We start from the raw sequence: 25,098 nt of genomic DNA, 5'->3' as shown, positions 1-25,098 counted from the left end.
TGTCAATTTTTTTGAAATAATCTTTCAAGGAATTGTTTGAAATAATTATTACTTTTGGATGGACAGAAATTCTGACTACAAAGTACACATTTTCCACTCTACAACTGTGTACAGAGACTGACACGTCATTATTTTGATTCTTATTTTCCTCACTGGTATATTATTGGATGCATTGTAATGTAAAAACAAAACAAAATGGTTGGTTGCTTTACATGTTGGTCATACGGTTTCTTTCTAGGTAGGTGGTTTTTGGCCAGAAAAAGCTCAGTTGTGGACCAAACCTTATGCCGTAAATCAAAGCTCTGTCTACACAAGACTAGGTGGGGAGTTGGGGCTTGAAAAACATCAACCTATTATTTCTCTCTGATTATAGAGATAGTTAGAGGTAGGTTTGAGGAAAGGAATAGGGTTTGGAAAATGTTTGTTTGATAGGAATATTGTTTCAGGATCTACAAAAGATCTTGATCCAGGAACACATCCTACTTGGCAAAGCCACCAACATACACACATTGTTCATCCACAAATATATTTTTTAAGCTCAACTGGTAGACCATGGTGTTAGCAATGCCAAGGTCGTGGGTTCGATTCCCAGTAAACAAACATACTGGTAAAATATATACCTTAAATGTACTGTAAATCTCTATGGATAAAAGCCAAATGCATAAAAGTAAATGCATCCACAAGTTTCTCATGCCAGATCTCCATTAGTTGCACCACAAATGTGTGATATTTTGTTTGAGGCAACCACGGCTGAAGGTGTCAAAGATTAGGCTGCACTTACATATATAGGTGGAAAGCTTCACACGAATCTCACTTACCATTTCTCTTCTGCCTTCATCCTTTTCCTGGAGTTTGAGATTAGCTGATACCTGAGTAGGGAGAGTGAGTGATTTAGAGCATGCTAAGCATTAGCGGCTGAACTAAAGGTAACAGAGTGATTTACAAAAACTCCTTAACACAACAACTTCAATTACATGAGAGGAATTCCAGTGAAACTGGACTCTGAGAGCCGATTATGTCATTTTTCTGAGTCTGTGTAAGCCACATTTGACATGAAGTAATGTGCCTACCATTAGTAATTTTTCTGAAGTTCCAAACATAAGTTCAGAATGAGCTTGTTCATCTATGCCTGCCAATCATATCCCGAGGATATACAGTATTAGCGGCTGCTTCCCTCACACCATCTCAACCTTTATGTATCATTGTCTTTCTAATTCTTGCTTTAGTCAGTGCAGAGGGGGGATCTCACAGCTCAAGCCCAGTCCTATGCCTGAGCCCCTCCGTTATGAACAGCACACCAAATACATTTACCTTAATGCGGTCCAGGACTATATGAACCAGTGAACTCAGCTTTACAACGACACCAAGATTAAGCTTGTAGTCCTCTCAAAGGCTGAAATATTAGAAGAAACAATGGGAACGGTACGTGGGATCACAAAATAGACTGAATGTCTATGGACAAGCAAACGGCTGTGTTAGAGAGCCAACTGTATTTTTGTATCCGTCTATTGCGATGGAAGTTTTTTTTCCCTAGTACTTGCAGCGATCTAGTGGAATGAACGAACACCACTTTTTCAGGATCATAGAGCAAACAGAACCTGAAATACATGCTTTCAAAGACAGGATAATATAAATAAATAAATACAAAATTGTTTGTTTACCATAAATATTTATTTATGAATAATTGGAATCTTCTTTTTTTTATTTGGGGGGTGAGGGTTCTGTAAAATGATACCAATATTTTGCAATTAGTCCACTGTATTTGTGGGAAAACTGCAGGCATTTTACTGAGTCTACAAAAATCACGCTCACACCTGTATTAAAAAAGCTAAAGAAAACTTTCTCTTTTTAATACGCAAGTACGGTGAAATGTGGTAAATTTTTTGTTTTGTACTAGATATGTTTATATTGTAAAAATGTCTCATACAACCTTATCGCCACTGGTCATAATTCAGTAAAGGAATGAGGATTGTAACATGCACTATGCAAGCTCAGTGACATAATATCAGCAGACACGTACCATCATGGCTTCCTGTATGGTGAGGTGTGGCAATAGCATGTCATCCTGCATGATGTAGCAGGACACTTTCCTGAATGATCGCAAATCTCTGGGCTGTCCATTAATCAGAATTTCTCCCTTCATGCCTGTTTCCCTGTGTGAGAAAGCACATATATTAAGGAAGATGCTAAATATCTTGCTTAAATCTGTTATTGACTCCTTATGATGAATTGCAGCTGTTGTAGCATTCCTTATTTTGGATAAATGTGTCTGCTTAATAAATGCATGTAAAAAAAAAAAGAAAAAAAGTACCATCAGTTTTTGGACATGATACCAGAATACTACCGAATTTTTCTGGACATTTACCATTATAATACCATGCCATTCTTCAGCTTCTCACAAAGGAGACTGCAGATGTCAAGATTTATTGTGAAAAAGGAGTACAAAAAAGTAGTCCAACGGGCGATGCGCTGCATCTGATGTGCTCTCTGATGGCATACAATAGCTTTGTGTGAGGTAGAGAGTGGAATTTAAATTATTAATCACTGTAAATCTTCTCCTGGTGCACAGCACACCGTAACCACGCTGTCATATCTCATTCAAACATATACATCACAAAATAAGGCAGTCGCAAACGGTCACGAGACACTTGAGAGCCAATGAGCATGCGGCATCACTGCAGTACAACCGGTGCTCATAATGCTTCTTGAGGCAGCAATTTTTTAATTTTGAAAATGAAACCAACCAATGCGGGTCAACGGTTACGGTGGGCACAACAGCGGATGGAGACAAAGATGGTTGGAGAATTTAGGTCTGTTCTTCACAGAAAGCAATCTGATGATTTGGATTATAGCTAACAAATTTATAGATACATATTATTATTGTTTTATGGTGTTTTTTGTGGTTTATTTGTTATATTCTGAAAACTAATTTTCTTTCCCATGGCAAACAAAAATAAAATTAAATGTTTAAGAAATGATTAAACGGGGGCCTGGGTAGCTCAGCGAGTAAAGATGCTGACTACCACCCCTGGAGTCACGAGTCCAGGGCGTGCTGAGTGACTCCAGCCAGGTCTCCTAAGCAACCAAATTGGCCTGGTTGCTAGGGAGGGTAGAGTCATATGGGGTAACCTCCTCTTGGTCGCCATAATGTGGTTATCGCTCTCAGTGGGGTGTGTGGTGAGTTGTGCGTGGATGCCCCAGAGAATAGCGTGAAGCCTCCACAGGTGCTATGTCTCCGTGGTAACACGCTCAACAAGCCACGTGATAAGATGCGCGGATTGACAGTCTCAGGCGTGGAGGCAACTGAGATTCGTCCTTCGCACCCGGACTGAGGCGAATCACTACGCCACCACGAGGACTTAGAGCGCATTGGGAATTGGGCATTCCAAATTTGGGAGAAAACAGGAAAAAAAAAAAAAAAGAAATGATTAAACGATTAAACAAATTTTTATTCATTTCAACATTTTAAAGTGTAGTCTTGGTTAAAGTGATATAATTCTTTCAAATGTTGTATAGGGCAGCAGAAATCACAGAACTGAATGACACCATTAAAATCTCATATTATAATGTCAACTGCGTTAAATAAATGTCAACTAATCTCACTGATTATAAAATTTAATGTAATTAACTGATTAATTCTATGAATTCAATATTAATCAATTCAAACAGTACACTTAAACATTTGTACGTTTCTATTAATACGTAAAATTATGATGTATAGATGCTGTCAGTATGTCAATATTGTTTTGGTGTCTGCAACCATAAAAGAATGTACGTTTGCTAGAACCAAATTTTACATAAGAATACATACGAATTCTCATGAGATCATGTTCCGAAAACACATTATATATCCTTCAAAATATCTTTGTTTGTGTTACCCAGAACAAAGAAAGTCATACGAGTATGAGACGGCATAATGCTGAGTAAATAATGAGAGTATTCGAATTTAAAGGGGTCATGAAATGCTCAAATCCTCTGATAATCTTAGTAAAGTTATTTTTGCATTAATTTAGTAATATATGATCATTTTGCACCCTGTCTCTGGCCCTCTGTCTGAAACTCTCGGTTTCAGAATAGGCGCCTCCTTAAAACTTCAACGTAAACGCCCACTGTTCTGATTGGCTAACATCGTGCAGCCCCTAAACAAAATGTCAGGTTTTACACATAACATACATCAAACTCATTGCATCCGAATATAGTATTAAACTGTTAATCTCAAGCATAACAGTTAACACACAACGTCTACACCTGATGCGAGAGTCGCGTCGCATCAAAAGCAATAGAACCCATTATAATCAATGATGTTGTCTACAAGGAAGTGTCTGTTGCAGCGAGTCGCGTTGCGTAGACAGTAAACAGATGTCCCATTCCATTTTGCTCTGCATGCGCTGGTGCTACTACTGCTAAAAACACAAATAAACGATTTAGAAAGTGTGGATCGATGCTGTAAGTAAGTCCACTTAGGATGAATCTCCCATGACAGGCCCAGTCTCTCTTCTCTTCACCTGTGTGACTGATTGCGAACCAGTGGGCAGGGCCAAGGGTGCAATGACGGAAAAATAGGCATTGCATATGCAGATGTATTTGGTCCTTGTGATGTCACAAGTTCCCCGAATTCCAAATTAGTCGTTTTTGCAGCTTGGTTTAAATAAATGCTCTTTTCTATTGAGGAAGTTTTCAGTTCTTAAACTTACAGTATGTTTTTATACTACAATGTCCTCTTATATGTCAAAAGATCAAAGAAAAATTTATTCCTTATGTCATGACCCCTTTAAGATTTGTCTTCACTGGAATTACTGGAATTTTGGCACATGGTGTATGTGCTTGATACTTTATGTTTGATGCAGATCATGCAGTGTTATTTGGTGATACTAACCTATAACCTGCCAGAATGTTCATTAATGTAGACTTCCCGGCCCCTGAGGGTCCCATGATGGCCACCAAAGCTCCGCTGGTAAAGTTCCCAGAGATTCCTTTCAAAAGAGTCTTGTAACCTGAAACAGGTTTAAAGAGAGAAAGATGTGCCCATGTAAGAAACCTCCCACAGATCTGACAATGACCACAAAGAACAACCTGACCTATTCCTCCCGATCATATAATGTACCTGCCAAAATCCTATTCAAATTGTCCTCCCCACATAATGGGTACCCTGTGATTGCTGGTGAAAAGGATTATTTGTTTGTTCAGCAGTGGGTTTCTGAAATTTTCCAGGTGAATGGAGCTGTTCGCAGGTGTGCTTCCAATAAAGCTTGTTCTCTCCCTGATGTTTTTCTCAGTGTCTCAGTGTTGTTTTCATGTCTGACTCTTGAAAAAGAAAAGGGGTCAAAATAGCCCTGCTACAGCCCTGGCTCTTTCTCCCATATTCATCAATTTTCTTTTGTCCAGATGCATAATGCATTCTTCAACATACTAAGACAGCTTTTGTGTGGAGTCTAAGTTTACTTGGTTTACTTTAACAACTAAATATTCTATAGGTCCTTGTCTAATAAATATTAGACTTATCTGAGCAATTTTTGCAATGATATTAACCAAATGTCCTACCAGAATAACCACAGGTGTAGTTCATCACATTAAATATGAACTTGTTCCACTAAGTTTGACAACCAAAAGGTGTCCAATGACTGTCCCCTGTATATGGCTTCTCTGGCCCAGTGTATCTGGACTATAGGGTATTTGTGAAATGATAATTTAGACTGTTGTGTAGTGAAAAGAGAACAGGACAGCTAAGATGCCCGACTGTAACCTGTTATTTATCCAGTGGCTGAAGCTAAGATGCTAATCCACTTGATTGCAATGGCTGCCAGCATAATTGGATTTGCGGTTAAATCTGTCAGAGCAATACACAAATACCTCTGACCTTCCCTGTTCTCTTTCAGTGCGGGATCCCAGGGCTTCTCCCTTTTAGTGTGTGCACCATAGTAACCCCACCACCACAGACAGGTGCACCACACTGTTTCCAGAGTGGAAAGGTAGGGTCTCTAGGTGAATCTAATTGGTCAGTAAATAAAGGCAGTATGGCTTAAAGCATCTGATGTGCTGCGTGTCAACAAAGGAGAGAGCTACTTCTGGCTACAAGGGACACACGGGTTACTTTAAGTCATGATCAAGTGCATTGTGTGCATGAGGACCAAATCAAAACAAATACAGAATAGAATAGAATACAGCTACATAAACAAAAACAAAAAGTACCATAAAGGTTTTGCAATGGGTTTTGGACATGTATCATGGTACATGGTATTTCTGAAGTACATTGTAGTACCATGTAAATACCATGGTAAATTAACATAATTGAGTACCATGGTATACAGTGGGGTTCAAAAATCTAAAACCAAACTGAAAATCTGGAATTCAAAATGTATTCCTGGGAATACACAGATGGTTTTAGGATTTCGTAAAGTCAAATGTTTAAGAAATATTTCAGATTCTGCACTATTTATATTGCACTATAAAAAGGGGGCATACCAATAACTGAGCAATTATGAAATTGTGTTGGTATTGTTTTTCAGTTCTACTTTTCACTCAAATTGTTCTGCTAATAATTTACAAAGACAACCAGTCAAAAGTTTTGAAACACTTACTCATTCTTTTTTATCATTTTTTTTTTTTTTTTTTCACATTTAGTATAATAGTAAAGTCATCAAAACTATGGAATAACATAAATGGAACTATGGGAATTATGTTGTGACTAAACAAAATCCAAAATAAATCAAAACTATGTTATATTTGAGCACCTTCAAAGTAGTCACCCTTTGCCTAGAATTTGCAGACATGTACTCTTGACATTTTCTCAACCAACTTCTTGAGGTATCACCCTGAGATGCTTTTTAAACAGTATTGGAGTTCCCATCTATGTTGGGCACTTATTGGCTGCTTTTGTTTATTATTTGGTCCAAGTCATCAATTTCAATTAAATTTTAGTTTTATAATGAAATAAATTAATATGGTGGCACAATTATATTTTTGTCTACAAAACTAATTTCAAACATTTAAGCATACGCCTTCAGATCAAAATATTTTTAAGATCATGAGAAACACTTCAGTCAAGTGTTTCAAAACTTTTGACCGGTAGTGTATATTAAATTAGAAAAATGCAAAATAGAAGCATTTTCAAGACTTTTGGATCCTACTCGGTTACACTGTATTTTACAGTGTTCTTGTTACACTGAAATTACACAAATAAATACTGAGTAATATTAATTAACAACATGAACTTACTATAGGTTTAGGGTTTGGGTTAGGATTTGGTTTAGGGTTAGCTGCTTGTAATTATGCGTAATTTACTGTTATTACTATAGTCAATAAATGTAATATGTATATCAAGGACACTGTACAATAAAGTGTAATCTTCTACTGTACATACTACCTAGGTATAACCATCTGATACAATCACTGTACCATGATCTCATGGCACATATACCACCACAGTACTTTTCTGTAAGGTTGCTTTTTTGTTTATTTAGTTAGTTAGTTAGTTAGGGTTAGTCTATAATCTTTTACTCCTATACTCTTGCACAGATTTTAAATTCATGCACTCAGATATCAGAGAAGCATTAAAACAATGTTAATTCAATGTTAATGTGTCAACTTTAATATCATTGAATCTATGTTACAGTCTGATGTTGATCCTGCATCACTTTTGCACCTTCAGTTAATGTTGAAACAACATTGAAATTTCAACAAAAATCAATGTTAATGTAATTGAATCAAAGTTAGAATCTAATGTTGATTCTACATCACTTTTGTTGAATCAACATTGAAATTTAAAAATAAATTAATAAATAAATACAAAATCCATGTTAACATCATTGAGTACCATGGAATACAGTGGAGTCAAAAGTCTGAAACAACATTGAAAATCTGGGATTCAAAATCTAATCTAAACCTGGAAATGCAAATAAAATGTTAGGATTTTAAAAAATGTCAAATGTAAAATTATATAAAAAAATTTAAGATTCTGCATTTATAGTGCACAATAAAGGGGGCATACCAATAACTAAGCAGTTCTACAATTTTGTTGTTATTGTTTTTTGATTCACCTTTTCACACAAATAGTTTTTGAAATGAAAAAGAAGTATTAAATTAGAAAAACACACAATATAAGCATTTTTAATAGTGTTCTCAGACCCTACTGTATAAAAGTACCAAGGTTTTACCATCTGATATAATCACAGTAATATGATCACATATACCACAGTACTTTTTTGTAAGGTTGCTTGGTAGTTAGTTATTTAGTTAGTTAGTTAGTCTAAACTCTTTTACTCCTACAGCACAGATATTAATCAGATCAGTACATGTACATCTAAATTATAGTGTGAATAACCCACAGCAAAATTCAAATCTTGGCAAAGACAAATTCCCATGACTTGGGGTTAGATGTTGTCTGGTTTGACAAGTAGTCAAATGAACCAAGTCCCTTACAAACACCTTCGTCCTACATAACTAGAATCATTTAGTGCTTAATTATTGATGCATCAGTAATGTAATTAACATTAATTGTGCATTTTCCATACAGACACATACTTTCACAGGTCTGCAAGTAAATTATTATAGCAGTGAAGGAACTACAGTGAATACAGTTTAGTTTCACTAGTCACGTTTCCACTATCAGATAAAATGAGGGCGTACTAGTGCCTGCCAGGGCCAGTTGTGTTCCCAGTGTCACTTCCGGGGCTTCATTGTGCTTCCTCGGGGACAATAGCCAAGTGCCTTTGGCCTGCTGATTACCCTTGGGCCAAAAAAAGCCAACTGGGAATTGAGGCGGGGTCAGTGTCAAAGGCGGAGTTTCGCTGAGTTAGGTCTCGCTTTCCACCAAGCAAATACCAAGTTAAGTAAACAAAAAGCAGCTTCAGTCTTTACCATGTTCATTTCTAGGGCTAGCTAGTCTCCAGAGTCTGATACCTCAGCTTGGACTTCCCTCTTGCTCATGAAATGGATAGGGTGTGTGACGTTAGCACCAGGGCAGCGTATTAAGGGCGGCTTTTAGGGAAATGCTGCGGGGAAATTGGCCTGATGGTGGGAATGCAGATCGATTTTGGGCTCGAGGTCTGAGGCTATTGGGCCCGGCTGACCAGTTGATAGCCCTGGCTCACACTGGCCTGATTGTGATTTCAACCACTGTAAGCCTCTTTTTGAGGCCTCTTTAATGCCTCCTATCAGTTGTGGGCACATGTCTTCCCATTCTAAAGCTTATAACCCCTCTCTATCCCCCTACATTAATCTGAAGTAGAACAGCTCTCTGAAAGCATTTCTTTTAACTTCCGACAGGAAGAAACGGGGGGCTTGACTTGACATTGTCTTATAGCCTAAAACAAAATGTACTTCTATTTCTGTGACTTAAATATGTTTGCAATTAGGCAAATTTGGAGTTGGACAGCTATTGTATGTTGAACCTGGGTAGGGTGTACACCATTAACAAAAAAGTACTAAAAAGTAACATAGTGTTACCATGTTTTTGGACAGATATCATGGTAATAATATGGTATAACTGTTTTGCAAGTACATGTTGTGTCAGAGCTTTATTACTACTTCTGTTATCCTGAAGTGTTATAGTGGAATAGTGGCAAAACAGCTCAGTTGATAATATGTGGCGTTAGGCACCTTATCTTTCTATTACAGCCAAGTGAAAGAAGCTTTGGTCGGGGCCAGGTGGGGAAGGGCTTGATTGGTTGCTTATAAGTGTGCTTCCTCATCCAATGCAATTTGTGCTAGAAACGAAGTACAATACAGACTAACTGGCATTGTTGTTCACATTCATAGACTGTTTCCAGTGTTACTCTTGTCAACGTCAATGACGGAAATGTTTGTTGACGAAGGGTTTTTTGATTTCTTCAACAATAACGAATATGAGATGAAAAAGAAGCATCATGACGATAACTTAACGATTTTATTAAAGTATACTGTTGATGAAAATATGTCGAAAAAATAATACAGCAAGATATTAACAGAGATTAACAGTTCAAGATATTAACAGAAGAAGAAACATCTTTAGTAATAACTATTTATAGAAGAAGATATTAGATATGGATTAATCTAATCCAATTAAAGCCCAAAGTATACTTCGGTCATACGCGAATGCTCACGCGTGACACAGATCTTGTCATCAGCAGAGTGCTCGAGCACTGAACGTGTGCAGCCCGACTGCGCATGCGCCTGGAATTATTTGCACGAATTAGTGGATCCACAAGGTGGAAATACTCACATTTTTGCCATTGCAGTCAGGAAGAAGTGCTAGAAGAATACATAATCACCGGTAAATAGACGAAGATAAAAACAACAACAGTAGATATGCACGTCAAGAGCATGTGTGTGAGAAGGTCAGGAGATACCTGCATTTGTATAACTGGAGTCTGCAAGTCTCATGAAACAGGTGTTCTGTTTAATAATTTGGAGTTGGGGAATGTACTTTAAAAAGTGTATGTTCCCGATACATTATTCAGTTTTTTTTTTACTTTTTTTTTCTCGCTTAGGCGATCTCTCTCTCTTCTGATGACAAAAATAATCATTCCTTAAGTTAAAAATGAAGATATTCTGACAAGTTACCTAGTGATAGAACAATATACCAAGCATCCCTTATTACCAGCCTTATCTTCGCAAGTGCACAGCTGATGGTTTCATCCTGTTCCAGAGCACCCTGCCTACAGCTCTGAGCAGAGGTTACTGAAGTTTACTGACCGAGAGTAACCAGCTGAGCAGTGACAGCAAAACTAGGCTACTGCAGTCTCGCTCTCTCTTTCCTCCAAGTATGGATTATAAAGATTTGTTAGACAGTAACTAGACAAAGGCCTGGTTTCAATTGCAGTCAACTGATGATACACAAGCTAACTATGCCCGTCATTCTCTACTGCTTTTCAGTAAAACAATGCTAGATGCTACACAAATCAATGTCGCATGTAGTTGCTTTAAGTTAACATGACAGTAAGGGAATAGTTCACCCAAAAATGAAAATTCTCTCACCATTTACTCATGCCATTCCAGATGTGTGTACTTTCTTTCTTCTCCTGAATACAAACGAAGATTTTTAGAAGAATATTTCAGCTCTGTAGGTCCTCACAATGCAAGTTAATGGGTACCAAAAATGTTAAGCTCCAAAAGGCACATAAAGGAAGCATAAAAGTAATCCATATGACTCCAGTGGTTAAATCCATATCTTCAGAAGCGATATATTAGGTGTGGGTTAGAAGCAGATCAATATTTAAGTGCTTTTTCACTATAAATGATCCTCCCTTCCTGGTAGGTGGCGATATGCACAAAGAATGCAAATCGCCAAAAACAAAAGAAGAAGAATGTGAAAGTGGAGATTGATTGTAAAAAAGGACTTAACATATTACTTCTGAAGATATTAATTTAACCACTAGAGTCATATGGATTACTTTTATGGTGCCTTTATGTGCTTTTGGAGCTTCAAAAGTTTGGTACCCATTCACTTGCATTGTGAGGACCTACAGAGCTGAAATATTCTTCTAAAAATCTATGTTTGTGTTCTGCAGAATAAAGAAAGTCATACACTTCTGTGATGGCATGAGAGTGAGTAGCCTAAATGATCAGAAAATTTTCATTTTTGAGTGAACTATTCCTTTAAAATCTATCTATTTTTATTTTATTTTTTACATTGGATTAGAAATGCACATTTTTGTTTCCAAAATGATAACTGGACACCACTCACGGAATTATACAAGTGCATAATGAGGTCATGTGACAGACTTAATAAGGCCATATGACAATTTAGCATAACACTTGTCATGTGTATTTTGTTGATTCATGTCTTTTATTTTGAAAAGTTTAGTTCCTGTTCCCTTGTCATGTGATTTCATGTTTTCATTGGTTTATTGTTTAATTATCTTGTTAGAGTTCTGTTTGTTCATTGGTTTATTTTCTCCCATGTCTTGTATTTAAGCCCTCATGTTTTCCATTGTCCTTTGTCAAGTATTGAATGAATGTAGTCAAGTCAAGTCAAGTCAAGTCAAGTCAAGTCAAGCCAAGCCAAGCCAAGCCAAGCCAAGTCATAGTCAAGTCCATGTTTTAGGTTTTCTTTCACGTTTATAGTTAGGGATTTTTGGATTATCTCGTTTGTAAATAAACTGCTCTTGGGTTCTCTCTACACTTCGTCATCGTCTTCGTCATTGCCATTGCCAGCAACATTACAGAATACTTGACCAACTATGAACCCAGCAGTTCTACTCATACGGCTACGTCAGGGGAATCGTCCCCTGGAGGAGTATGTAGAGGACTTTTGCGCTCTGGCCAGCCAGGTGGATTTTTTTCCAGAGTTCCACGGCATGGCCGCCGCCGAGCCAGAGTTCCACGGCATGGCCGCCGCCGAGCCGTTACAACACTATTTGAAATGTTTATTATTGCATAGTTATTAAATTGTTTTATAGGTTTTACATACTATTTTCTAACAGAAGACAGTCAGAGCATACTGCACACTATGCAGTTAGACATTCACTAGTATTTAATTCAGAATGTAGCCTTTGTCTTCGTCATCTTTCAATAAAATATAATAACTGGCTCCTCCTCTGAAATGAATTTCCTTTTAGTTTGACATCACCAAGCCCTCTTATTTTCAACCCCTCCCTCCCTACCTGTCTTATGGAAACAACTAATTACAATCCAATCAATTCCTGATGGATAAAATAAAGTTTTGCCCTACATTTTGACCCCATAGAAAATCCTGTTTCACTTGGATATGTCACATTACGGAAGTAAAATGGGTTGCAGATGCATTTTTATGTTGACTTTAGCTTTCCATGGAGATTTTGACTTTTATTTTACAGTAATGCTGTTATAGCTGAATTCTAAATCATATGAAAGACTCTTCATGTTAAATTCATAATTATTTTTATTTCTTGCACAAATGGATTTCTGATGCATAAAATGTCTATGGATCTTCATTTTAGGTTTTAGGTCATTTATATACAGTACATTTATAAGGGAAAGTCTACACTCACTTAACACTTTATTAGGAACACTATAGTCCTATTAAAGTTCCTGACGTGGTCTTCTGCTTATAGCCCATCCGCCTCAAGGTTGATGTGTTGTGCATTCTGAGATGCTATTCTGCTTACTACAATTGTACAGAGTGGTTATCTGAGTTACCGTAGCCTTTTTGTCAGTTTTGACCCAGTCTGGCCATTCTCCATTAACCTCTCTCATCAACAAAGCATTTATGGATGATTTTTGTTTTTGGCACCATTCTGAATAAACACTAGAGACTGTTGTGCATGATAATCCCAGGAAATCAACAGTAACAGAAATACTTAAACCAGCACATCTGGCACCAACAATCATGCCATGGTCAAAATCACTGAGATCATATTTTCCCCATTCTAATGGTTGATGTGAACGTTAACTGAAGTTCCTGAACCGTATCTGCAAGATTTTATGAATTGCACTGCTGCCACATGATTGGCTGATTAGATAATTGCATGAGTAAGTAGGTGTACAGGTGTTCCTAATAAAGTACTCAGTGAGTGTATATCCTGTAACTGGTCACCATTTCTTTTTTCATAATTTTTAATAATTTTTGCGTCTCTTGTTCATTTTAAATGGTTCTGTCATGTGATAAATGATTTTTTCAAAGTACAAATATTCCATATATCCTCACAATAAATATGAGGTCATAAATTGTAAAACAATTAGCAAAATGTTGTTTAAAATAACTTTACATGGCTTTTAGCATGTCATAGCGCAGGACCGGAGGTCAGCTTTCCAAAGTATTTCATGTCAATTACCCATTTGCACTTTTGCATAATCAGTTAATTCAGTTGACAACCTAGTTAGCTATATTAAATTAAAGATCATCTCCTATGACAAAAATACATTAACTGTAGCGGCCACAGGGTGCTGTTTTTAGGTCTAAAAGCTTTGATTCCTTGTTATATCTGCAACTGCACCAGGATCAAACTGGCCCCCTCCCAATCTGTTCCATATTCCACTCTGTGGTACTCTCCCTGATCATTATCTGACAAGATACTTTCATCCATGGTTGACTGTTTGCCAACCCAAAGCATTTACTGTCTCTGATGTTGAATGTGTAATATGAAGGCAGGGCTTTGTGTTGAACATGCTGTTGCCCTGTTTGGAGAAGGTCTGTGAAAGCTGATGGCCAGGGAGTGAACCAAAGTCAATGAGTGAAAGTGAGGTCACCTGTACAATGAGCCAGTTGGCTATGGGATCAGCACTTATGTATATTTCATGGGACGAGTGTTGGAGGAAACAACAGTGAAGCCTGGCTTTGAAGTTTCACTGAAAGAACAAGCTTGCTTCTGTATTTCAGGCAAAAGCTTCTACATTTCAAACTAATTTTTCACAATAAAGTAAAATTAGCCTAAATTCAGAGTTCAAAATTATTAAAGTGTATTTATATGTATTTCTTTTAATGTTAAAATACTTTCTCCTATACCATCAGATTAATACATCGAGACAGTATATGTCTCACAGTCCATACACTGAACATCTGTTATTGCACTTTAAACTGGAAAGCACTTTCTCTATGTACTAAGCTCTAATCTGATTGGCTGGCTTTAAGCAACTTCCAAGAGTAAGAGCACACAGTTTTTTTGTGTGTGTGTGTGTGCATGTGTATTAACATGGTACTGAGTTGATACAATGAGTGCTTTTGAGGATTAAATAACCACCAGATTTGCCAAAGGTTTGCGAAGTTAGTGGGATCAAATCTTTGAAAGATGTTGTTTGAGACACTCAAACAAAAGAGACTGCGACACCAATTTTTTTCACGTAAGTCTATTATTGTGGTTTAACCTATTTCAAAAACATTTTTCGCTAAAGAGCACATAAACATTTTTAGTTGTTAACATATCAATCAGACAGTCTCTTCCTGTCTAAGGAGGCAGTTCTTTGCCAGAATAAGGTGCAGTGTGGACCAGATTTGATCATGTTTAGTCAAAGGTCTGGTGTGAGACTTTGAAACATAGGGCTCTATTTTAAGACCACTTTGTCTTAAGCACAAAGCTATGCGATATGCCATACTCGCAAAGTGAGTGGGTATGGCTAAAGAGATTTGGTATTTTAGGTGCAAGTGGGATGATGAAATCAAGCGTGCAAAGAACAAGCTATAAATGAAGACAGCCCAATAGTAAGATGTTGGTAGCTAGTGTAAAGGGGCTGTTTGCATTGGCGCCGATTTTTGTTCTTGCAGCTGGGTGCCCTAAACAATCGAGAGGAACCAGGATGCAATACCTACTGACTAGTGAAGGATTATAATATGGCAAAATTTAAAGTGTTTACGACTGTCGAAATCGTGCATGCAAAGTGCAAGCCATAAATGAAGACAGCCTATTCGTAAGACGTTGGTGCCAGTGTAAATTGGCTGTATGCATTGGCGTCAATTTATATTCTTCCAGCTGGGTGCCCTGAACAATCAAGAGGAATCAGGATGCAATACTTACTGACTAGTGAAGGATTATGATATGGTGAAAATTAATGTTTTTACGACTGGTAAGAGTACGATTCAGACAGAAATATAAAGCTAACTTTTATTAGACTAGTTTAAAATGAAGATTAAAAGGCTCACTGAGACTGCAGTTTTAAGCAAACATGAAGAACAGAAAGAGTAAATATGCAGTAAATCTTTATGTGCATGGAAAAGGTGGTGCTCGGACTATGTAGACTGTTAAATTGTAGAGAACGAAAGGATATTTCATCATATTGCTCTGCTGACATGCAACATCAACAACATCTCTTATTGTATCGGTAAAGATATGGTACGACTTGGCTCATATGAAAAGGTACGGCTTTAGACCAACCAGTCAACAAACAGAATTTCAAAAGGCAACAAAAAACAAACTTCTTGTATTGTATCGTTAAAGATCCGTACGGCTTAACTTTTATGAAAAGGTACAACTTTAGAACAACCAATCAACAAACAGAATTTCAAATCGATACAATTCAGGCAACAAATTTTAGCAAACCTCCTATCCAACACTTTATTTAAGAAAGGAACCTTCTGTGAACAAATTTGGTTCCTTAATCCATATTTATTTATCCAATACAAATGGCTGATGTCAATAACCTGTAATATGCTTTCCTCATTACGTTACAAACCCCAATGTTTTCTTTCTTCCATGGTACACAAAAGTTATTTTACTATTAAAATCATGGTTAGGTTTAGGATTTGTGTAAGGGGTTAGACTTTAAGGTTAGGTTTGGTTTAGGAGTTAAACTTAGTAAAAATCGTGATAACATAGTATGTTTATTTTTCTCTATGGGATTTAAATTTGTACGTTTTTGTACATGACAACTCGTATTACGACTTGTCATGAGATCGGGTTGGACATGGACAGAAGTAACTGAAGAAATCTGCAGACTTCGTCCTAAAAACAATGTCATCAGGGCCTTTGGCTATGTTCATTCTGCTCTGCAGAGGCGCTAGGTCACACTAAGCAGCGAATGAGCATGTCCAAAAATACTCTGGAGCTATAGGGGAAGGATAACAGAAATAAGACCTGACATATGATGTCTGTAATAACAAAGAACAAAAATAGTAATAACAACATATTAAGCAAATTAAAATCCAGATGGTAAACCAAATGAAGACTGCCCATCAGAAAAACAACCTTGTCCTTAAGATAAAAGTAAAAAAATAAAAATAAAAAAATAAAAACTCAAAAAGCTGGAAAGCAGACAGCTGGGCTGTTATGTCAAATGTAGTACTACTTAATTAATTAACTGCACTGCTGGGTTATGCATTGTGGTGCCATTTCAGGATAACATCCAGTTTTTGGAACCAAAAATGTAAAAACTGCATTTGGCTGTTCCATTCCACATCCCATACTACCCATATAAAATATGTTGAAGATGAGCAGTCCAGTGTGTAGTGTAGCACTCAAAAGACTGCTTATGTTTCAAATTATTTGTATGCTGAGCACTAGTCAAGTACTCATTCGCCAAGGTGGAAGCAAAACTAATTCTGATGCTATTTCCAAAAGAATCCATCAAATCCCTCCTGCAGTAAGTTAGATTACAATATACAGCTAATTATATGCACATTTCAGACAGATAATGCTACAAAGAGATTTAAGATTTAATGAATAAATCTGAATAATGCTTTAAAAAAAATAAATTAAAAAAATTCTGCATTAATATTGCTGTATTTAGATAGAACTATTATCTTAAGAGGTACCATATAAAATAATATATTTCAGTCATATGTTCCTTTTTTCAACACACTCTCATAACTCTGTGTCATTATAGAAACTTTTTGCCTGCGCCCCCAAAATGTTGCCCTTGGTCCGTATTTTAAATATCACTCTAATGCCGTATTTAACTCATTTCACAGGATTTCAATACTTTGCTCAAGGTTACATTTTAAAATAAAATGAATATGAAAATTAAATTTACCCATTTATCATTTTATTTTATTTTGTGTGCTGTGTGACACATAGGGCTCTGTTTTCTAAATTCAGTTCCTGCATTTGCAGTTTGGAGATTCCACCAGCAGGTGCTAATAAAGTTCATGTCTAAACTCAAATGGAACATCAAATAATGTCCATGACAATCACTGTCGTAGAGATTTGTCTTAAACTATCTATAGATCATGGTTTATTTTTCAATTATTATTATTATTATTATTATGTTTTTATTTATTGTATTTATGATCTAATTTGTATTGGTGTTTTTCCACCTGTTGTCATGGAGTGATTTTTAAGGGAATGCAAAATAGCCAGGTGAAAGAAGTTGGAGAGGGTAAAATGTTTGCATATGGTATGATTTTTTTGACCACTTCGTTATTTTGATTATATTTTCATTTTGTTTGAAGTGTAATTTGAATTTAGAAATAATTTTGGTTTAATTTTTTTTGTTTCAATAAATGAATAATTTTTCAAAATCAAAATCAGCCAGTAGAATTGAAGTGCGTTACAATTCAAACACTGTTAATACAGTGTCAGTAGATGAAAATGATTAATATTACTTACATTCTCTATAATTTAACAGAGCCTACATCCATATCCTGAACCACATTTTCCATGCATATAAAAGGAGTGTGTCACATTCAACTAGCATGCAGTTAATGCACAAAATAATGTGCATAAAAAAGTCTATATTTCTATTCTAATTCATTGCATACAGTCCATTTACTCTACCAACTTCTTATGAATGCATTGTCTTTATTTCGCTGGTGCTTGAGGGAATGGATTATATAATAGTATGCAGATGCTGCAATAACCAGAGAAGAACCTCCAAATTAAATTGCATTTGACCCAGCCCATTAGCGCCTTGCGCGTACGATTTCGCCAAAATACACTTGACCCAGCCCATTGCCCACTTGCGCCTAGACATGCTTGTATGAAAATACCAAAACTTCATGGCATTGCCCATTGACTTTGTTCTAATGAATTATGGCATAACACTGCGCTTAGTGCTAGCACTCTTAAAATACGGTCCAAAGAGCGTTTTCCGAATGTCCAGGCTGCGGCTCATTTAACAAGAAAAGAACCATAAAAAGTAATCCTCTATTTGTGTGCTGTATTCTGGATCTTCAGAGGTTGTGTGATGGCTTTGTGTGAGGAAACGATAAAAATGTAGGTAATTATTAAATGATCTGCATTTCCATTCACCGTAACAGTCAGATCCCGACTCGCACTCATTTAAACATTCAAAAATTGCCGCCTCAAGAAGCATTACGACAGCTTTGATGATGTTAGTGCCACTGGCTTTTGTGTGTCTTGTGACCGATTGTGACATTCTAATGTTTAGATGTACAGTATACTATATTTTTAAATGAGATATGACTGCCTTCATGGAGGGGGAGAATTTCCAGTGATTAAAACCTTCAGTTTCACTCTGTTTCTCACACAGAGCAATCATATGGTTCAGAAGACTTTAAATGCTTAATGAGTCATTTGGAATACTTTTATAGTTTTCTTTTTTTTTTCTTCAAATACATTAATGAGACTGTTTACCTTTTTATATTCATGAGAATTTGTTTAGATGTAGGGGTAGGGTTTGGATTTTAAAAATATCTACATCATAGTGTAATGTAACTAAAATGATTAACTATGTAACTAAAATTATTGTGACCAAATTTACCTGCCTGTTACGTGTTTATGTTGTTTATAAGTGGTTAGAGTTATGGGATCTAAAATATTGATATGATAGATTAATGTATTTTATAGTGTCCGTGTTACACATATTACATGTTATTATTAATAATTACTATAGTAATAGCTATAACAATATGTAAATACAAGAAGCTCTACAAAATAATTACACAGCAAATACATGTAGTTGATTAGTATTACTCAGTAATTATCATAGTAAATACTCAGTAACATGAACATTTTAAAATAAAGTGTGATCCTAATGTATTTATAAGTATAATAAAACATATTGCGATTAAACACACGGAATAAATCTGAAGATTGTCGAGCCTTTGACAGAATTCTCTGAACTGAGGTGAGAACCAAACGACAAGAATGTTTTATGACGCATGCAGGCAAAAATCTCTACGGTGAGGTCTTCAGCATGACACTGCACTGTTTTTTGTGTTGTTGTTTTTTTTTTTTTTTGTACAGTACAATTTTTAACATGTACCTTACAAAACCCCATGATATCATTTAATGAGTGCAGTTTTTGTTCCTACGTTATTGTATTTGCTATTGAAATTTGGGTAAGACATTTTGAAAGGCCTTGTCACTTTAAAAAAACAAAAAAACAATAGGCTTTAATGTACATTGCAGCCATGAACATGATTTGCTACTTGCTAGTGCTAATCAGAGGCAGGTGGTATTAGGTTGAGGGACATTCTCATTCTAGAGATCATTTTATTGGATAAAATGCTTTTTTCTGGACTAATTTGGATTCTGAAGCAAATGATGATTTGTGGATTGCTTTCTACTCTTGGTAGATTTACACTAACACTCTCTTTTGATATTCAGTAGATCTGTCAATATACTTACAATATACAATAGAACTGAGGAAATTAAAGTTTAGAAAAATTATTCAATGTTGCATGCAAAAATGAACAAACTGTTTAAACATCCTTCTTCTGTGACCTTGTTTGAGCTGCCAATCTTGCTTCTTTGCCTCCGTGTTACATCCTACATATGCATTCTTAAATGGTACAAACTTTTTGACATATATTAGAATAAACGTTAAGGTTCTTTGAAGCATAAATGTCACACATTACCTTTCTTTCTCCACCATGGTCCCTCAGGAACTGAGAATGAGAGATCTTGGAATTCGATGTTGACCGCTGGTCTGCGGGGAAGGTACGAGAATCGCTGGGCTTCAGTCAGATTGTTCTCTACTTTTTTTAGGTGTGCGTGTAACAATGGCATCTGTTGACTACCGACGTGATTGGACATCACCTCGTCGATGGACACACACACACTTCTTGGGTCCAGCATAAGATCGGGAGGTCCATTTGTATTCTGGAGACGGAAAGACGGAGAGCCTATGTAATACTCTGCAGTCATGAGGGGAAAGACTCAAAGTGTTTAGTCTGAGAAAATAACATTATTGCTGAGGAACTTCTCAGGTTCTGAAATGATGATGGATATGTAGTAATTCTCTTATGGAAAGATTTATGATTTCAGACTTTTAGATAATGAAGATTCCATTAACAAAACAAAACTTTATGTCCTCTTGCCAAATACTAAGTGGTTGTATCATTTTGTCATGTCAGAATACAAGATTTTCAGCACTGAAATATCAAACTAATTGAACAAATATAAAAATGGCAAAGTTTTTGGAACATGTAACATGGTAATATCATGTTTTTGGACATATCTCATGGTATTGTGTGAAGTGTCTTGGAATACCATGTAAATACCATGTGTTCTTATGAAAAGACTAAAAAAACTTTTTTTTTTTTATTTATTCATGTATTTATTTTGGAAAAGTACAATGGTAGTACCATGATTTTTGGACATGTCCCAATTCCACTGAATTCTCCAGGTACCTTAGAGTAGTAGTGTGGTATATGAATATGGTAATTATTTAGTACCATGGTATACACATCTGATACAATCACTGACTGTATATGTTACAGCCACAAAACTTTTTAGGGGAATTCCATGCTAATATTAAACCTGTACAAACACTTGGTTCTTTTATTTAAATAAAAACAAGAGCTGCAAACTTTGAACGTGGTGCAGAAATGTACAGTAGCCTACAGTAAACTTTATCTGGAAAATGTACACTAAATATAAATGGAGATAACCTGATCCCTCTCCCTCCAGCCACAGAAGGCAGATGGGGTTACTATCAGACAAAGCTTATTTTAAGCTCAGGGAAAACAGTAATGCCCAAATGTCAGTGTAATGCATTTAGTGTGTTTTCATTTTAAAAGTGTCCAATGTTTTGTAGAGGGATATGTTAAAATCCACATCTTCATTACAATTGAAATTTTAATAATATATTCCAATTTGTCTTAGTGCTAAATTATATTGCAAAGTGAAATATTTTGCAATGGACCATGCATTAGTAAAGTTATGCAGCTGACAAAAAAAACAAAAAAAACAAAAAATCACGTGAAATACATTGACTAACAGATATGTGCATAGCATTTTAGATGGTAAACTCATGGAGTCAGTGAGGGTTATTCTAGTTCATTTGGGATACAGACATAAGTATATACAAATTAATAATAGAATATTTAAAAAAAAAAAAAAAAAGACAATACCAGCATATTTTCTAAATAGATGTTAATGAAATTAAACAATCTTACCATTATGAAAGAGTTGGTCACTGTAGTATTGTTGACTGAAAAGGCTGCCATCAGACATGCCATTCCTTTCAAATGTTCTGCGACTAAATCCGATTTTGGCCAGTGCAATGCAATCTTGTGCATTTGTTTTGGTCCTGAGCTCCCCTCCGAATCGTCCACTCTCTCCACGGCTGTATTATTGTTTACAAGCAAGCTACCTGCGCTTGTTGTTTAGAAGGTGACGTCACTATCCGCTGTACCGGAGCACTGATGAACATTGGAGGGCGATGCGCGCGCATATAGATACAGTGGCAGCTGACAATCTTTAACAGCACTCCTCTAAAGTGACATAATTCTCTGATGCCACTGTAACGTTTAGACAGAACGATAATGTGTAGGCTACATGCAGCAGACGGATGTCTTTGGCCGTTGCGTCGCGTTTTGAAGTTTTTCCAGTGTAGCGTAATGAGCGTTGCGTTAAACCAGTGTGTCTTGTTCACTCCGGTCAAGCCCGCTGCGATTAAAATCTAGATGCACGCCTATTGCAATAATTACGGTAATTTGCGGGAGGCACAGAAAGACGTGTTTTCTGACTACTTTTCACTGGATTGGATAGTGAATCTAAATATAGGTTATAGGACATACACCATCCAAATAATTGAATTCAGGTGTTCCAATCACTTCCATGGCCACAGGTGTATAAAATGAAGCACCTAGGCATGCAGACTGCTTCTACAAACATTTGTGAAGGAATGGGCCGCTCTCAGGATCTCAGTGAATTCCAGCGTGGTACTGTGATAGGATGCCACCTGTGCAACAAGTCCAGTCGTGAAATTTCCTCGCTGCTAAATATTCCACAGTCAACTGTCAGTGGTATTATAACAAAGTGGAAGCGATTGGGAATGACAGCAACTCAGCCACAAAGTGGTAGGCCACGTAAAATGACAGAGCGGGGTCAGCGGATGCTGAGGTGCATAGTGCGCAGAGGTTGCCAACTTTCTGCAGAGTCAATCGCTACAGACCTCCAAAGTTCATATGGCCTTCAGATTAGCTCAAGAACAGTGTGTAGAGAGCTTCATGGAATGGGTTTCCATGGCCGAGCAGCTGCATCCAAGCCATACATCACCAAGTGCAATGCAAAGCGTCGGATGCAGTGGTGTAAAGCACGCCGCCACTGGACTCTAGAGCAGTGGAGACGCGTTCTCTGGAGTGACGAATCACACTTCTCCATCTGGCAATCTGATGGACGAGTCTGGGTTTGGCGGTTGCCAGGAGAACGGTACTTTTCTGACTGCATTGTGCCAACTGTGAAGTTTGGTGGAGGGGGGATTATGGTGTGGGGTTGTTTTTCAGGAGCTGGGCTTGGCCCCTTAGTTCCAGTGAAAGGAACTCTTCAGCATACCAAGAGATTTTGGACAACTCCATGCTCCCAACTTTGTGGGAACAGTTTGGGGATGGCCCCATCTAGTTCCAACATGACTGCGCACCAGTGCACAAAGCAAGGTCCATAAAGACATGGATGAGCGAGTTTGGTGTGGAAGAACTTGACTGGCCTGCACAGAGTCCTGACCTCAACCCGATAGAGCACCTTTGGGATGAATTAGAGCGAAGACCGCGAGCCAGGCCTTCGCGTCCAACATCAGTGTCTGACCTCACAAATGCGCTTCTGGAAGAATGGTCAAAAATTCCCATAAACACACTCCTAAACCTTGTGGAAAGCCTTCCCAGAAGAGTTGAAGCTGTTATAGCTGCAAATGGTGGACCGACGTCATATTAAACCCTATGGATTAAGAATGGGATGTCACTTAAGTTCATATTCGTCTAAAAGCAGATGAGCGAATACTTTTGGCAATATAGTGTATATTAGCCATTTGTGAGGTGTTGGTGTTTATTAATATGTTAATATAAGAAATATCCAAATCTACAAAGAAAAAGCAACAGTCACTATAATATTAGGGTACAATAAAGGCACTTTTGGTTTTATTTTCTCCCAGAACACTTATAGCAACAAAAACTACCACAGTCTTTTCCTAAACACCTGTTTGTCACTATGTAGGCTACTGCAAACATTTTCTGATCCATGAGGTCATCAAGTACAATGTCTAAAGGTTGATTTTGAGGTGATTTGATGTTATATTTAATCACTTTTAAAATGTTACAAATGTATGTATGAGAATCCCTGAACTTATATATTTTTAGATAATGTGACTGAAATTAACAGGAAATTGTACACACTTATAAAATAACCAGTGTTTTATTATTTATTTATTTATTTATTTATTTGTCTTAATTTGTTCTTCATCTTACTGTCTAAAAAGTATTTTGACAAATTTTGTCCTACAACTATTGACATCTTTATCTATACTATCAATATTTCACCACCAAGGGCCTTTTACCCCAAGTGTGGGGCAAAATGCCCCCTCGCCACCTAAAATAAATAAAATAATAAAATAAACCAAAATAACCTTCTGTTTATTTCTGCACAAATTATGTTGCTCCATCAATATTCAATAAAAAGATATTTATTTTTTCAATATTTACACACTTTGCAACCAGAAAAAAGGCACATTTTCCTTAAAGACTTTTGTCTTTGTGTCACCTTTGACTTACACTGATAACTAGCGGCTTGGATGCTGCATCATTTAAAATCAATAGTTTTCAGTTTCAGATGCCATTGTAGAAATGTAGTATTCACAGTCAGCCATGATTACTTTAATCAGTGAGTGAAAGTGTCAACTAACAGGACGATTACTGAGATTAAGTGAGTAGTATTCGGCTGGTCATGTGATTGTAAAATGGCAGCCCCCATGTGCGGACCCTCTCCATGTAGAATAAAATTGCAAAATTGCAATTCATGTCTTTAGGAGTTAAACTTTTTTAATGAGGAAAAAATTACTGAGTGCACCTTTAAGGGGTGCCTTACGTTCCATTGCACCCTAAATTTGAGCCTATTTACTTTGAAGCCAAACAGAAACGTCAGAAATAAAGTGGCCCCAACACGTATGAAACAGGTGTGTTTTCTTTTCTCAGAACTAATTTTCCTGAGCCATTTTTTAACCAAATGACCCCACGTTTATTCGAACCCTTCTTTTATGTTTAAAAATAATGACACCTCTGATGTTCGGGTAAAAAATTACCGATATTGTGTTAAATCGATTTTCAGCAAATTTACAGCACACTTATCTATAAATTATTAACTTGAAAATTGGCATAGGCTTACCTACATGTTTTCGCACTGAATAAAGGCTTCTATAGTAGCACTTTAACTGGTAAGAGTGCCACCTATTTGTGAGTTGTGGTACTACACATGTACAATAGATATACAGTAAATCTTTAGCTTTACAAGCTTTATAAGCTGATACTCATATTACTTACAAATTTAATTAGTCTGAAAGAAAAACAATCATGGTTTATAATCTGTAACATTACAA

The 25,098-nt window shown here is 36.7% G+C and overlaps 1 protein-coding gene across 1 annotated transcript in view; it reads right to left on the bottom strand.

The window, feature by feature from the left end:
• The window catches only part of LOC127421991 (ATP-binding cassette sub-family G member 1-like), a 45,575-nt gene extending 23,627 nt beyond the window's left edge, over window positions 1-21,948 (bottom strand). The window contains exons 1-5 of the mRNA XM_051665284.1: window positions 21,689-21,948; window positions 20,147-20,390; window positions 4,877-4,994; window positions 2,021-2,153; window positions 819-869 (exon numbers count right to left, since the gene is read on the bottom strand). Of these exons, the coding sequence (XP_051521244.1) occupies window positions 819-869; window positions 2,021-2,153; window positions 4,877-4,994; window positions 20,147-20,390; window positions 21,689-21,811 (669 nt within the window). The 5' untranslated portion in view covers window positions 21,812-21,948. The remainder of the gene's footprint in view (window positions 1-818; window positions 870-2,020; window positions 2,154-4,876; window positions 4,995-20,146; window positions 20,391-21,688) is intronic.
• Window positions 21,949-25,098: the final 3,150 nt, after the last annotated feature.

This window comes from Myxocyprinus asiaticus, chromosome 31 (assembly GCF_019703515.2).
Source record: "Myxocyprinus asiaticus isolate MX2 ecotype Aquarium Trade chromosome 31, UBuf_Myxa_2, whole genome shotgun sequence".
Classification (NCBI taxonomy): Eukaryota; Metazoa; Chordata; class Actinopteri; order Cypriniformes; family Catostomidae; genus Myxocyprinus; species Myxocyprinus asiaticus.
The sequence above is the reverse complement of the archived record's forward strand: the minus strand, read 5'-3'. Positions and strand labels throughout refer to the sequence as shown.